Raw genomic sequence first — 15,313 nt, 5'->3', positions numbered from 1 at the left:
GGCACTAGACCTCTCTGATCCTGCTGCTTTATCTGTGACATGAGAACAAGTATAACACCTTCCTGGTTCTTATGAGTGTCATCTGAAGTATTTGTCCAGTGCTCAGCCTAGAGCTTAGTTGAGGTAGTAGGATCAAGCAAGCAGAGCAAAAGAGAAACGGGGCTGCAGTGCCTGAGAGTCGTGGGGAGACAGATGCTGCTGGCAGCCAGATGAGAGGCCCAGAGCCCATGGAGCCGCCAGCCGCTGTGAGATCCGCTGTCACATGCTGGGCGTCACATGCTGGGCAGGCAAAGCGCGGGGCCAGTGCTTCTCGCCCTGGCTGCGCACCAGGATCCCAGTGGAGCACCTCAGGCTCCTTGTCAGAGACGCGAGGGTGATTCTGGTGAGCGGTCAGGGCCGCAACCACAGGCCGAACCTGGAGCGCCTGGGCAGGGAGCCAGCACGTGGCAGGGGCAGGGCAGAAGGAACCCTGACCCCATGCTACCCACCAGCCAGTCCTGGAGAGAGATGGGTCCCAGTGAGCCCAGCCTCCAGAGCCCAGGGTGATGGCCACCCCGGAAGACGCTGGGCAGGACTCAGGCCCTGGAGCCAACGGTCTCCGATAGGAGCGTTGCCCCAGGTCCTCCTGGGAGGCCTCAGAAACCCCTTCTAGGGGAGGAGACATGAAGCGAGTCAGTCAGTGAAAAGTTGTGAAGAGGAGTGGACGAGGGGTAGCACATTAAAGGAGGTCGGGAAGTTCTCCACAGTGAGCTGACATCTGGGCAGGCTCCACAGGGTACTGAGCGGGAGCCGGGAGGATGGAGGAAAGAACATTCCAGGGGGAATATTAAGTGCAAGGGCCCAGAGCAGGTGCGGCTGGGGCGGGTGAACCACAGGAGAGGGCAGGGCGGGCAGGCACGTCCAGCCACAATTAGAGTTTAAAGTTGGAGGAAGGCGCTGGAATCTTGCCATCGGGCACCCTGTGAATCCCTGCTGGTGTGATTCTTCGGCAACCAGAGCAGCGACATACCAGTCAAGTCGGCCATATCACGTTTCCCGCCCGAACTTAAAATAGGTATTAACGTGTTAGTGACAGAAGGGGATCCTTAGTAAACTGACTTTCGTGGATGTCCCGTGTTCGGATCGGCCAGATGTGACCCCCAGAGAGTAAGAGAAGGCAGAGAGCGCTCTCTCAGAAGTAAAAGGACCCAGAATTTAACGGGTTTTTTTTGTGGGCACGTGGCTGTGAGTTACAGCTCCACATGCGTCTTTGTACTGACATTAAGAATAAACACCACCAGCCTGGCTGGATGGCTCAGTTGGTTGGAGTGCCGTCCTGTATGTGGTTGCAGGTTTGCTCCCTGGTGGGGGCAACCGATTGATGTTTCTCCCTCCCTCTCTCTCCCTCTCTCTAAAAAAATCAATTTTAGCCCTAGCCAGTTTTGCTCAGTGGGTAGAGCATTGGCCTGCGGACTGAAGGGTCCCCGGTTTGATTCCGGTCGAGGGCATGTACCTAGGTTGCAGGCTCGATCCATGGTCCCGTTCGGGGCTCATGCGCTCTCACATCAATGTTTCTCTCTCTGTGTCTCTCCCCCTCCCTTCTACTCCCTCTAAAAATCAGTGGAAAAATATTCTCGATGAGGATTCACAAACAAACAAAAAATCAATTTTAAAAAACCTTCAGGTGAGGATTTAAAAATTGTTTTAAAGAATAAATACCATCAGAAGCAAGATGAAAGCAATATATCAAATGTATCCCTTAATATTTGGTCATGAACTGTGTCCAGTTACTTCTCAATGCCTTCTATTCTTGGTCTCCCCCATCCCCCGCCCCACCCCCCTCATGGCCTGGTTGTAGCTACTCTGAATTCACCTTCGGGATGGAAGCTTCTAGGGGTGCCTGTGGGTTCCCCTCACCTCCTGAGCTGCGGTGGCACCCAGAGGCGGGGCTCCTGTCCCAGCTCTGCCAGCTCGTTGCCTATGGGAGAAAGGCCTTTACCTGCCGTGTTAGGCTCTGATGACCGCCCTACGTGTGGAGCGCAGCTCACTCGGGCCTGGCCTCTGGCCGAGGCCCCCAAATCACTTTCATTATATGACGGTCCCTTTCCTGCGTGGGACAGATCAGATGGCAAGGCGACAGCCTAGAGCGCCCCCGCCCCCACGACTCCCTGCACGGAGGCTTCTGCCCGGGTGCCCACAGTGGGCTTGTGCTCTCCAAGTCTGGGTTTCCGACAACCGAGAGCCAGGCCTATCGGGGCAGCCCGGCTCCTGGGCCCTTCCGGAAGGTCTGAGGAAGGGACTGACAGGGGTATTCTAACTCCTAACTTCATTCTCTATCTGCTCACGCCCTAAAAGCGCGGAGGGCACCGTCCCTGTCTGAGGGGCGGGGAGGGGGGAGGGGGGGGCTGCTGGGACGTCTGGGTTAGAAGCATCTGACAGCAGCCCCCCTCGGGAGGAAGGCAGGTGTCACTCCTGGGCTTTGAGGCACAAGAGGGGGAACGTGACCTTCAGGAGCTGTCCCATCTCGAGAAATAACCCGGTGCCAGCCAGCGGGAGCCCTCACAACTTCTCTGGGCCGGGCCGGCAGGAGATGAGGGGCTGAACCCGGCAAGACTGAACCCGGGAGCCTGGGCTTGCCACCGTCCCTGTGCCTGGCCCCCAGGAGGCTGGGGCTCATAGCTAGCCCTGTGGTAGGGAGAGGGGTGCCACAAACCAGCTCTCTGATATCCTGCCCTCTGGGGGTGCCCCGAAGCTTCCCCCAGGACAGCCCGTCCGCTCATATCCAAATCACCCCTACAGCCCGGTCCGGTCCCCTCTCCTTCCTCCTCCCGGCACTGCTAGCCCCCACCCCCCCACCCCTCCCAGTCACAGCTCCCAGAGCCTGTTCTCCCCCGGGTAAAGCTCCTTGTGTGATTAAAGCAATTCCCACAGAAGCACTTTAGTCTTTTCTGAAAAGCCCTTAGGCCTGACCCTTCCAGGGCACATTTGCATTTCAAGCAGAGAGTTTGTATGAGCAGAATTTAGCGTTAATTGGTGGAAGTGGGGGGCAATTGTTTGGGGAGGAGACTTTCCCAGGCCCGGCCCTGCTCTCCTCTTTCCTCCCCAGCGCGGGGAGGGGTGTGGGAGGGGTGCCAGGCGCCCCTGGGAGGGCCCTGCTGGGGAGGAAGGTTACGGGGCCCTGGTTCCCAGAGGCTCCGCTTTCCTCACCAACTGAGACCCCTTCCCGGTGGGACCTAAAATGGAGCGCTTCCCCAAGGTTTGCTTTGTTGTCATTGATTTCCTAACGCCGTCACTTCACAGCTCCAAAGACAAGCCTGTCTCCTAATGGAATAGACTCGGCTTCCTAAAACCTGTCACCGTCTTTCCTTGGGCCACAGCGGGGTGGTGGGGGAGGGGGCGGGGCTGGCATCGAGAACCCCGACGGGCTGCCCGGGAGGCCCTCCCCTACTCTCAAACCCCAGTTTTCAAACACCACGGACAAGCTGCCGGAAAGATGGATTTTTAAATCTTAATAAAGAATGGTAGTGTTAACGTATCAGAGTTTCACACAACTGTCTATGTTGGAAATGGCCTCAGGAGAGAGAGTGGGGGAGGAAATTGAGGGGCAGAGGGTGAAAGAAGTGGGGAGCAAACAAGGGGGCAGCGGAGGGGGAGCGGCCGTGTCTCCCAGCTGTCCATGTTCCTGATATGGGAGAAGATTTCCGAGCTGCAGGAGGCAGCCTTATAGAGTGTGAGTGTGTGTGTGTGTGTGTGAGTGTGTGTGTGTGTGTGAGTGTGTGTGTGTGTGAGTGTGTGTGTGTGTGTGTGTGTGTGTGTGTGTGTGTGTACATAACCGTGCAGTATGTGGGGGCAGCACCTGACCGATATGTACGCTCCCATCTCAAAGCCTCGCCCCTCAAATGCTCCCCGGTGGCCTGGCACCGTGAATAGGTGCTGGGCTGCTGCCATCGCCTCGCCTAGGACACGGCGCGAGAAAGGCAAAGGGCAGGTGGGGGAGTAGTGGGCGATGCCCGCCCCGGAAGGATGAGGCCCTGCGCTCTAGGGGAGGGACCTCTCTGTGTCCATCTTGGGTTTGGTTCCTCACAGGCCACCCTGGCCCGGTCCCGGTCCCCTGGGCCTGACCCGGAGGCTGTGCTCACGAGTTGCTCTCTGCCCCTCCAGGTGTGTGCGGCTGCTGTGGCGCCCTGCGCCCCAGGTACAAAAGGCTGGTTGACAACATCTTCCCTGAGGATCCCGAGGTGCGTCACTGCTCCGGCTGGCACTTGCTGCCTCTCTCCATCTCTGGGCTGCTGGGAGGGGAGCAGGCCTCCAGGGCCCCTTGCTCCTGGGCCCCTCGGAGAAGCCATGGGGGCGGGGAGGGGCTGAAGGCGGAGGGATTTAGGTCTCTCTGAGCCCGGGGCTCTGGAGTGGGCTTGGCCTGCTTTGGGCCATTGCTGACCTGAGACATCGTTCGCACTCATGTCTCTGGGTGATAGTTCCTTGAGCTGCCGACTCTCTTGCCGGGACTGTTCCTGTGTTTAGTGCGAGCACTTCCCGTCTGGGGTTTCGGCTCAGGAGCCCATGTCTTCTCCCGGCTCCCCCTGGTGTCTGCCAGGTGTTGGGTGTGCACACAGGGCACCGGGCTTCTTGGTTTCCAAGCCCCCCACCCCCCCGCCCCCTCCTACCCCCGTCAGGCTGCATCCCACAGTGTGTGCTTTCAGGAACGTCAGAATCGGATGTACTTGACTTGCTCTCTGGGATTCAGTGACCTCTTCGTGATGGGCAGCGGGGCGGGGGTCACATTTCCAGAGCCCCCTGGAGAATCTCCTATGAGTTACAGAGCTGCCTTCTCCTTCCTGTTCATATCTTGGTGCTGGATATCCAACACGTTTTATTTCTGAGTCACTTTCAATGAAGCCTTCATACACACACACACCCATATGTGTGTATACACATAACTTATACACACGTGCACATATATGCTTTCATGTATATACACACATTTGTGTACATACAAGTATGCGTGCGCACACACACACGCACACACACACACACATTTATAGCACTAGTTTTAGTTCTAGCCAACACACTTTGGGCTAAGTTGTGAGTTCCTGGAGGGCAAGAACTATAGCTTAATCCTCTCTCTGTCCCTGAAATCTGCATGCTGCCTGTCACATGCTTAGTGGCACTCTGCCTAATGTTGATGGAACAGAACGAATTTTACCTTGAGACTTGAACTCTGCCGGCCACGGTAGGGCCGCCGAGAGCAGGAACGGTCTGTCTTTTCCAGGACGGCCTGGTGAAGACCAACATGGAGAAGTTGACCTTCTACGCCCTCTCGGCTCCAGAAAAGCTAGACCGGATCGGCGCCTACCTCTCCGAGAGGCTCATCCGGGATGTGGGGCGTCATCGATATGGGTGAGTAGGATGGGAAAGTGAAAAGGGTATTTTCAGAAACCATGTTATAGGGTTAGGGTAAACCTTTAAGAAATTGATAGTGGGCTGGATGATTGCTTTTTGCCATTCTGCGTATTCCCTGCCCATCGCAGTCCATGCTGATGAAAAACACCTTGAAATTCACAGCTTATGCTCCGCCTGCCCACATCTGGGTACCATCCCTGATGCTACACACACCCGAGCACTAAGTTCACAGGCAGGAGGGCTGGGTGGGGAGGCAGTGGGCAGAGAAGGGTGCATTTGCCACTGGGTCCAACATCCAAGCTTCATGCCCATATGGTCAAACCATAAATCCAGGCACCTGCACGATGGCAGGGAGACACCCCCTCAGCCCTTCTGTGTGCAAATATTCTGCTCTTCCAACCCTCCTTGACGAGGAAGGTGATGGTGATGTTGAGGGAGGCACTGGGTAGGGGAAGACCGGGAGGGCGAGGAGAGAGATCAGCTCTAACGGCGTTTTCTTCTCTAAATGGTTACGATTAGAGCCCCCAGGGAGGCTTTCAAGACTTTAAATACGTAGATGCTGCAATGGCTGCTTTTAACAGGACGATGCCAGTTTTGAATGGCAGATCAGAGGGCAGTGGAGAGTTCTAAGTGGCTCTGCTGACCACAGAATATTTTCACTGAGAGACCTGCAGAGAGGGCAGGCAAAATTTGTATTAATGTTTAATGTTATTGCTTGCATATTGGCTTCAGGTTCAATCTAGGATAAAGTCACTTTTGCTTGTGTACACCTGCTTTGCTGTATGTCGAGGCGACTTATATAATCCGCATGGACACTATATTCATGCCCTTTTTCTTGAGTGTGCGACCTAATTTTATTCTTTAAAATGGTCATAGAAATGAAGAGGTTTTGGTCTTGCTTTTATGCCAGGTCAGATTGGCTGGTGGGTCCTGCGGAGGCGAGGCCCTCCTCATGCCGTCGGCGCAATGCAAACCTTTCCACTCTGGTTCTCCATCTCTCTCAGCAGGAGGAAGGGGCCTTGGAGGGAGGTGGTGCTGTGGGCGGCGGTGGGAGCCCATGGAGGCGTCAAGGGGAGGGCAGAGAGCCAGGGTGATGGACAGCCAGTCCGTCTGGAGTGGGTCGAGAGCAGGCATGGCAGGCGTGGCAGGTGTGGTGGGCCTTGCTGGGTGGAATGGTGAGTCAGGAGCAGGTTGTGGAAGACTCTAGAGGTCAAATTGAGGAGGTTGGATTTTATTCTAAAGGAGCTAGGAAAGCGCAGCTTCGGGTCCGTGGTTTGAGGATCACAGCTGGCCGTGTTAATGGAAGAACCAGAACAGAAAGGACGGGAACCAGGGAGACATTGTCAAGGCCATGGCTCTTTGAGTGATTCTTAGGCAATGACTGGCCTTGCGACAGCTGCCCCTCTCTCCTGCCTGCGGGGCTTCATCTCCACCCCTGGATCTGTGTTTTCTCTCTGACTAAGTCTGGTTTCCAGGTTCTGCATGGCCTGCTTCTCCTTTCCTGGAGGCTCCGCGCCTCCCTGGCTCCTGGGGCCACTCCTCCCTGAGCACACGGCGTTCAAGCAGCACCAGCTGCCTCTTCTGGAATTCAAAGCAAGGGACTGCCTGCCTCACTCCTGCACACCAGAGCCTCTATGTACTTTCCTCAGCTGTTGTAACTCATCTTCCGCCTTGACCCTTGACCCTGAGTTCCTCTTGTTGCCAACCTGTGTCCTCTCCAAGACTTGGTTGCTGCCCGTGAACCCCAGTGCATCCCAGAGTCCTTGGGTCCTGCCCGCCTCACCCGCTGGGAAGCCCAGCTATTGCAGCACCTGCTGCTGAGGTCTGTCACCTGTTCTTGCCTTCTCCCTTGGGCCCCTGCACCTCCCTCAGCACCTCCTTCCTGCCCCATTCTGCTCCAAGGATCCGGTCAGGCCAGCCCAGGTTCCCAGACCAGTTGCTACACTGGACACCTTCCAGGATACCAACCCCTGATCAAATCTCTGCTTGGACCGGCCTGTCTGACCCTAGTCCTGCTGAGCAGGTATCACCCTGAGAAGCCAGTACTCTGCTCCCATTTGAGAGTGTAGGACTTACTCTGGTAGGTTATGGTAAGAAAGGACCAAGGCAGCCAGCATTGGACTGGGGGGTTCCAGGGTCCCATTGACTTCTCATCTAAGATTCTTTGCAAAGTTCAAGTTCATAGTCACAATCCTGCCATCCTTACTATCGGGATCAAAGATGGGGAATGAAGAAGTGTGTTCACAGATGTAGGCCTTAATCTCTGTTCTTCGTTACTTTCAGTTTCACTTCTACCATAATGTGGACTTTCCCTCAGAGCTTCCACTCCTGGTCAGTAGCCAATTTTTCTTTTTTTTATAGCAAAGGATGGTTTTTTCTTATCAGGACTTTTCGGGGAATTTTTTTACAGGAAACAGAAAAGCAACAATCTAAGCTCTGGAGTTTGGAAGGCCTTCTAGTTTCTTCTCTTGCCAAACCCCACCCCACCCCTTCCTTTCCCCTCATGTAAACTCTATAAAATTATGGTGAAACCCTTCATACAGAAGGCCGCCGGGATGATTCATCAGAGCAGAGAATTCCACGCCGCCCGCCCCATTTCCCACCTGCCGCGTTTGATTAGCAGAAGGTGCCCAGGTTTGTCTGCAGGGAGAGTCTGTCCGCTTTGGAAGGGCCCCAGCCCTGCAAGATTCAGTCTGCTTCACTGGCCCGCACAGCGGACCTGAAACATGCTGGAACCGGGCCCGCAAGGCACAGCAGGTTTCCTGGGCTGTGACTGTGATGGCCTCTGAAGGTCAAGGCTATAATGACAAGGGCAAGGCTATAGTGAGCCAGGAATGGCCAGTCCTCAGAGCAGGGAAGAATGGTGACTTTGTTCACTGAAGGAGCTCAAAGACCCAGTGCTGCCTCTGTATTTCAAAGACACTCTGTAGATAAGAGCATGACCTGATCCATTTGTGAGTGTGCCCAGGGATGACTATTTCGGAATATTTAAGACTATTTTATTCTAATAATAGTAAATGCAATTTAATAATAGTTGACTGTTCACAGAGATAAAAGAAATAAACATTTTATAAGCGTGGACAGGAAAATTTTCAGAGTAGGGAGGCAGTGTTTCTTATGGCTGCTCAGTGTAAGAGTTAGCTCAAGGATACCTAAGAAATGGTTTCTAATGTCTCAAAAAAACAACAGAAAACATTTAGAAGATGCCATGACTGCTGTTACTTTATATGCTTGGGTTTGCAAAGCTGACTCATGTGCAAGACAGTTTTGACGCACAAGAGATGAAATTAAGTGGCTGCCACAAGACATATTATGGAGCTTTGCGTTTTGGTCAGTGCCTTTCCCATCAAAATGCTAATGTTATTTTTCTCAGAGCTGGAAATAATCCTAAAATTTATATGGAACCACAGAGGACCCCCAGGAGCCAAAGCAATCTTGAGAAAGAAGAACACAGTTGGAGGTATCACACTCCCTGATCTCAAACTATACTCCAAAGCTGTAATAATCAAAACAGTATGGTACTAGCACAAAAACAGACACAGATCAATGGACTAGAATAGAGAACTCAGAAATAAACCCCTGCTTACATAGTCAACTAATCTATGACAAAGGAGGTAAAGATATACACTAGAGCAATGACAATCTCTTCAACAAGTAGTGTTAGGGAAATTGGGCAGATACATGCAGAGAAATGAAACTGGACCACTCTCTTATATCACATATAAAAATAAACTCAAAATGGCTCAAAGATTTAATTGTAAGCCCTGGAACCACAAAACTCCTAGAAGAAAACATAGGAAGTAAACTTTATCTGACACCAGTCTGAGTAAAATCTTTTTGGTAATAGCCCCTCGAGCAGGGAAACAAAAGAAAAAATAAACAAGTGGGACCACATCAAACTAATAACCTTCTGCATAGCAAAGGAAACCTTCAACAAAACAAAAAGGCAACCTACTGAATGGGACAGTATATTTGCAAATGGTATATAGGGGTTGATACCCAAAATATATAAGAAACTCATATGACTCAACAACAAAAAATGAACAATCCAATCGAAAAAAATGGGCAGAAGACATGAAAAGACACTACTCCAAAGAAGAAATACAGATAGCCAACAGACATATAAAGATGTTTAAAGACACTAATCATCAGGAAAATGCAAATCAAAACCATAATGAGATATCGTCGCCTCACCCCGGCCAGAAAGGCTGTTAATCAAAAAAAATCAACAAATAATGTGTTCGCAAAGATGTGGAGAAAAGGGAACCCTTAGGCATTGTTGGTGGGACTGCAATTGGTGTAGCCCCTACGGAAAACAGTACCATATGGCGTTTCCTCAAAAGACTGAAAATAGAACTACCATTCAACCCAGCAATCCCAATTCTGAGTATGCAAATGAGAACACTAATTCAAAAAGATATATGCACCCCCTTTGTTCATTGCAGCATTATCTACAATAGTCAACATATGGAAGCAACCTAGGCGGCCATCGATAGGTGAGTGGACGAAGAAAATGTGATAACACCCACCCCCCCACACACACACACACAGGAATATTATGCAGCAATAAAAAGAATGAAATCTTGCCCTTTGTGACAACATGGATGGGTCTAAGTGAAATAAGTCAGGCAGTGAAAGATAAATATCATGTGGCTTCACTTATATGTGGAATCTAAAAACAAAACAAAACAGGCCTGGCCAGGTAGCGCAGTTAGTTAGAATATTGTCCTGACATGCCAAAGTTGCGGATTTGATCCCTCATCAAGTGATATACATACAAGAATCAACCAATGAATGCATAAATAAGTGGAACAAATCAATGTTTCTCTCTCTCTCTCAAATCAATAACTAAAAATTTTAGAGGGATGGTTACCAGAAGAGAGGGATGTATGGATGTGTAAAAAGGAGAAGGGGAATATAGTCAATAATATTGTGATAAGTTTACACGATGACAGAAGATTACTAGAATTAGCTGGGTGATCGATCACATTGTAAGGTATAAAAATGTTGAATCACTATATTGTACACCTGGACCTAATATAACCAATATGAGATTATATACTAACTATACTTAAATTAAAAAAATAAGTTTAATAAATTGTTTAAAAGTCAACTGACCAAAAAGAAAAAAAGAAAAGAAATAAAAAGAAGACAAAGATTCGCTAACAAAGGATTTTTAAATACTTGCCTAACATTAAAACATGGATATGATTTGGCTTGCCACATAAAGAACAGATCTTTGAAATCATCCTTTATTATATATACTTGAGGCCTGATGCACAAAATTCATGCAAGAGTAGGCCTTCCTTTCCCCGGCTGCCGGCACCGGCTTCCCTCTGGCACCCGGGACCTGGGTTTCCCTTGCAGCCCCGGCTTTGTCCGGAAGGGACGTCCAGAAGGACGCTGGTCTAATTAGCATATTATGCTTTTATTATTATAGATAGAGCACATGAGCCTGACTTGAGAGTGTCAGGCAGCTTTAACACAGTAAAAGCCCGTGGTGACAGCTTTCCCACAATCTTTGAGATGGGTCTTGTGCTACTTGCTTTTGACTGAGAGGCATTCACTTGACTCTTGGGCACCCCAGTTAGGTTTGGGGGTTCTCCGTTCACCTTGCCTTCCCTGCATTTTCTCTGTAGGGGGAGTACTTTCCAATTCCACGTGGTTTGGCTCTACAGGTAGAAGGCCCACACTCCGAGCCCATGGATGCTTGTGAAGACCTCCCCTCTGGAAGGATAGAATCGTTTCAGCTCCTATTTCTCTTTCCTGTGAAGGCAGTCACTTGGTTTGCTTCGGATTGCTCAGGACTCACACTTAATTGCCTCATCGGGTTCTGAAGCCCTCCCCAACGTGATTACCAGATGCTGATGTTATTTAGGGAACAGAGAGACTCAAAAATACAGTGGCCCCAGCAACATGGAAGTGGTTGTCCTTTCTCTCCAGTCACAATCCAGGCGGGGTCTGTGGGCTCTGTGCCCAGTGAGGTCATCCAGGGACCTTTGCCTCTGGGTGCCCAACTGTTGCCACGTGGGACCAGCAGAAGGAGGAAAAGAGAGGACATGAAGGACAATCCTGTCCTTTAAGCAAGTCATGCTGACATCGCTCACCTCACTTCTCCTCATTTTCATGGCAACGCTTTAGTCATGTGGCCTCACCTAGCAGCAAGAGAGGCTGGGAAGTGTTCCCAGTGAGCAGCCACAAACTCAGCTAAAATTCTAAATTCCTATGGAAAAAGGGGAAAGAGATTCCAGGGGTGACATCTAGCATTCTGCCCCAGAAATTTAACTTCTTAAAAAAAAATTATAAAGGTTTAAGACAACATAATTCCTGACACACTTGCAGCATCCTCCTCATTAGGAGTTAAAAGATCGCCTTTTTAAAAAAGTGAACATCTACCTTGTTTCCTTTAGAATGCAAATGGCTTGTAAGTGGGAAAAGTATCTTTCCAACATTCACTTTATCGGACCATATGCTTGTTTTGCCACTATCATGGAACACATGTTGGAGTGAGCGTAGACATGCACTCCTCATTCTCAGGAAGAATTTGGCTCATGGCATTTTTCTTGGGATTTAAGAGAGGCGTTGAGGAAGACCAAGGCCACCGGGATGACGGGGGGGTTGTCCGGTGAAGGCTGGTTTTGGAAGGATTGCGTATTTTTAGCACAGAGAAGAGAAGAATAAGAAAAATGAGACTGTTGTTTTCAAGCAGTTGAAGGACTGGCAGGTAGGAAACGGTTCAGTCCTCTTCTTGCTGCTCCTAAATGTAGACTTGTGAGTAAAGGATAGAAATTATTAGGATTTGCTTGAAACATAAAGAAGTTTTTCTCTGGTTGTCAAAACACAGGCTGGGCTGATTGAACTGGTAAGCTCTTCACCATTGGATGCTGTCTAGTCCTAGCTCTGAAGGCATTCACTCAGGTTTTAGACTTTAGAATTGAGCCAGTGAGGGAGTTGGAACTGACACAACCCATATTCTTCCTAAGGTGGAAATAATTTTAATTCTGTAACTGTCTCATCCTCCATGAGGTCAAAATGTCCCCGAGGTAGGGTGCCACTCAAATATGGTGGTGTCATCAACCATGTTGTTTGTGTAGATCATCATAGAACGGAGATCTTCTAACACAAAACTTGCTAATTTTATATTCCTCGACGGTCCCGGGCCCATCTCAGATTCTTCATAAACTGTCTTCATAAAAGCTCTTCACTGCCTCCCTCCTCAGCGCCATCTCTTTTCTCATTTGGAACCCCATGGGATGCCTTACACGATTTTCTTGTAGCATTTCGTATTTTCCCTTTAGAGGAGATTTCTGGGTCCTTATCTCATCGTCGGACTCTAGGCTCTTTCACTTGAAGGACTTCTTCATCCTTATGCCCCTGCAGCGAGTAGGCCAGAGCTTTTCCTCAGTGGCTGCTCAGCAGACACTCCTGGACTTGGATCACATAATTCTCTGATCTCACTGGATCTTGGTTCAGAATTTGCTCTTCTGGGCACCTGTCCTTTTTTGCGTGTGTTTACCCATGAAATGGTACACTTCATCTGCCCCCATGTTCTTCAACCGTAAGATGAGGGGCTGAGAGGTTGGCCTTCAGGCCTCCCTCCAGCTCTGATTCTCAGGCTGGAGTGGGCACTTGGTGGAATGGCATCAGGCATTGACAACTTGGAGAAGAGCCTGATTAGCCCGATGCTGCCCAGGAAGTCACAGCGCGGCCATCTAGCTTGCCCCCCGTCAGGCAGTGCGGGTGGAATGGACGTGGGGCGGGGGGATGGCATCGGTGCTGTTTTCCCCAGGTACGTGTGCATCGCCATGGAGGCGCTGGACCAGCTGCTCATGGCCTGCCACTGCCAGAGCATCAACCTCTTTGTGGAGAGTTTCCTCAAGATGGTGGCCAAGCTGCTGGAGTCAGAGAAGCCCAACTTGCAGATCCTGGGCACCAACTCGGTAAGGAGCTGCCCCAGGGGCTCTGGAGGGGGGAGTGGGGGTGGCGGGGGTGGGGCCGCTGGGTCAGCGTCAGGATCCATCCCTATTTGCTCTCTGACCCTAAGTACCGCTCAGTGCTTGTCTTAACGTTCCCCTTTGTGTGAATACAGGCATGTTTTGTTTTTTATTTGACTAAAAATACAAGATTTATATTATAATTTATATAACTATGTCATAGATACAATAAGTTTTAAAAAATAAAATTCACCACATTAAAGCATATGATTCAGTGGTTTTAGTATAGTCACAAGGCTGTGCAACCATCACCATTATCTAATGTATTTATCTTTAGACTGATGATCTTCGAACTTTTTTTAGCAATAGATTTTCCCCTTAAAGAACTTTAAGTGGGGCCCTCAGAAATATAAAAATAGATGGAAAGGGATGGGAGGGGTGCCTGGCACCCTCACAGCCCAGCCCTTGGCATCATGGGACATGCTTTGAAATCTAGTCCAGGTCATGCCTCTTTCAAAACTAGAATAAACTGATATCCACGGGACAGAGGTGCCAGATTTGGGGAGACCTCACGGGGAAGCAGGAATCAGGGCTTCTGGCTTAGTTCTGCCCTTACCTGGCTGGGCGACCTGGAGAGAGTTATCTGTGCACCTCGGTATTTTCACAGATACGATTGAGCAGGCTGAATGGTCCAGGCTCTGCAAGACTGGCCTCCGCACAGTGACTGCTGTCGTGAGCAGTTATGGCTCAGGGAGAGACGAGCCGTTAGGTGTGTCGAGAACCGCCAGCTTCGTATGTGTGTCTGTCCCTACGGGAATATTCCGGTTGCTTTCTTCAACGTCTTGCCCTCTCTCCTCTTCCCTCTTCAGGGTAAACTCCCAGCTCCAGGTCTTCAGGCAGCCTGGTGTTAAAAGCTCTGATAATGCAACGATTTTACAGATTTCACACAGAAATGTATAAGGATTGCCTTCTTAGCACTCCCATCCTGCCTTTTCTGAATTTTTATTGCACATAGAACAGCTGCTTTCCTGTTCTATGTAAGTTGATTTAACCAGAAAATAATCTTCCAGTTTTCCTTTTTTTACCAAAAGTCACAACCTGTGCCCTTCTCTTCGCTCTGTGAGCCAGCCGCCTTTGACAGATGACATGGACAGTAGCCGAGGGTGAAGTCTTTTGTCAGGTTGCCCTGGCAACAGCTTCAGATACGGTTTCCCTGGTCCTGTTTCAGATAACTATAGTCGAGAAGAGAACATCTGAATGGAAATAAACTAGTCATCCAGAGGGCGTGTCCCCCTGGGGGACACAGAAGCAGGTGGCCAGCAGCTCTTGCTGCCCCCACAGCGAATCCTAGCCCTGGGTGGGCGTTTTGTAGGCTACAGCCTGAGAATTCAGGGCCCTGCAAATTCCTCGATTCTCCATCACAGTGAATCATTTCATCAGCAAGACAGCGAGTCAACTGATGGTCACTGTACTGCAGACAGTGGGGATGATGTAGGGACAAGCAGCTCTAAGTAAGTTAAGTCCATAATTACGATAGACTCAGAGTCCAGCTTTGGAGGCAGCCTTTGCTGCTGTCTCTCCTCAGATGCTCTTTCCAGTTCTCTAAGTCGGAGGCTTCTCGGACCTTCCCAAGGAGAGCATTCTTTTTCTCCCCATCATGTTAGAGCTGCCGGCATGCTAGTGCCTGATATAATCTTAGAGTCGAGCCTGCGTTTCAACTGGTGTTCACGGGGATTCGAGGCTTTGTGGGGGGAGGGGGCTGCAGGAGCAGGTCTGGGACTCTACGGGAGCTTGTAACTTTTCACTCGGGTAAAGGGTTTTGCTGCCCGAAAGTTGAAAGAAAGACAAAGAAGGGGGAGGAGGCGGGCGGGGAGAAAGAGAGAGAAAAGAAAAACCTGAGCTCATCTGCCACCAGCATTTTGCTGGGATTTCTGCCCGGAAACAGAGGCCCAAAGCAGTCAAAGAGCTCATCTGTGCTCGCACAGCTGGGGCACTGGATT

General features: G+C 50.3%; 1 protein-coding gene across 2 annotated transcripts in view; it reads left to right on the top strand.

Moving 5' to 3' along the window:
• Positions 1 to 15,313, top strand: part of EFR3B (EFR3 homolog B) — a 69,713-nt gene that overhangs the window by 23,029 nt on the left and 31,371 nt on the right. For both annotated transcript variants that reach the window (XM_059660392.1, XM_059660391.1), the window contains exons 2-4: positions 4,141 to 4,217; positions 5,249 to 5,376; positions 13,169 to 13,319. In XM_059660392.1, the coding sequence (XP_059516375.1) occupies positions 4,141 to 4,217; positions 5,249 to 5,376; positions 13,169 to 13,319 (356 nt within the window). The remainder of the gene's footprint in view (positions 1 to 4,140; positions 4,218 to 5,248; positions 5,377 to 13,168; positions 13,320 to 15,313) is intronic.

Source organism: Myotis daubentonii, chromosome 12 (genome assembly GCF_963259705.1).
Source record: "Myotis daubentonii chromosome 12, mMyoDau2.1, whole genome shotgun sequence".
NCBI classification, from domain to species: domain Eukaryota; kingdom Metazoa; phylum Chordata; class Mammalia; order Chiroptera; family Vespertilionidae; genus Myotis; species Myotis daubentonii.
The sequence above is the reverse complement of the archived record's forward strand: the minus strand, read 5'-3'. Positions and strand labels throughout refer to the sequence as shown.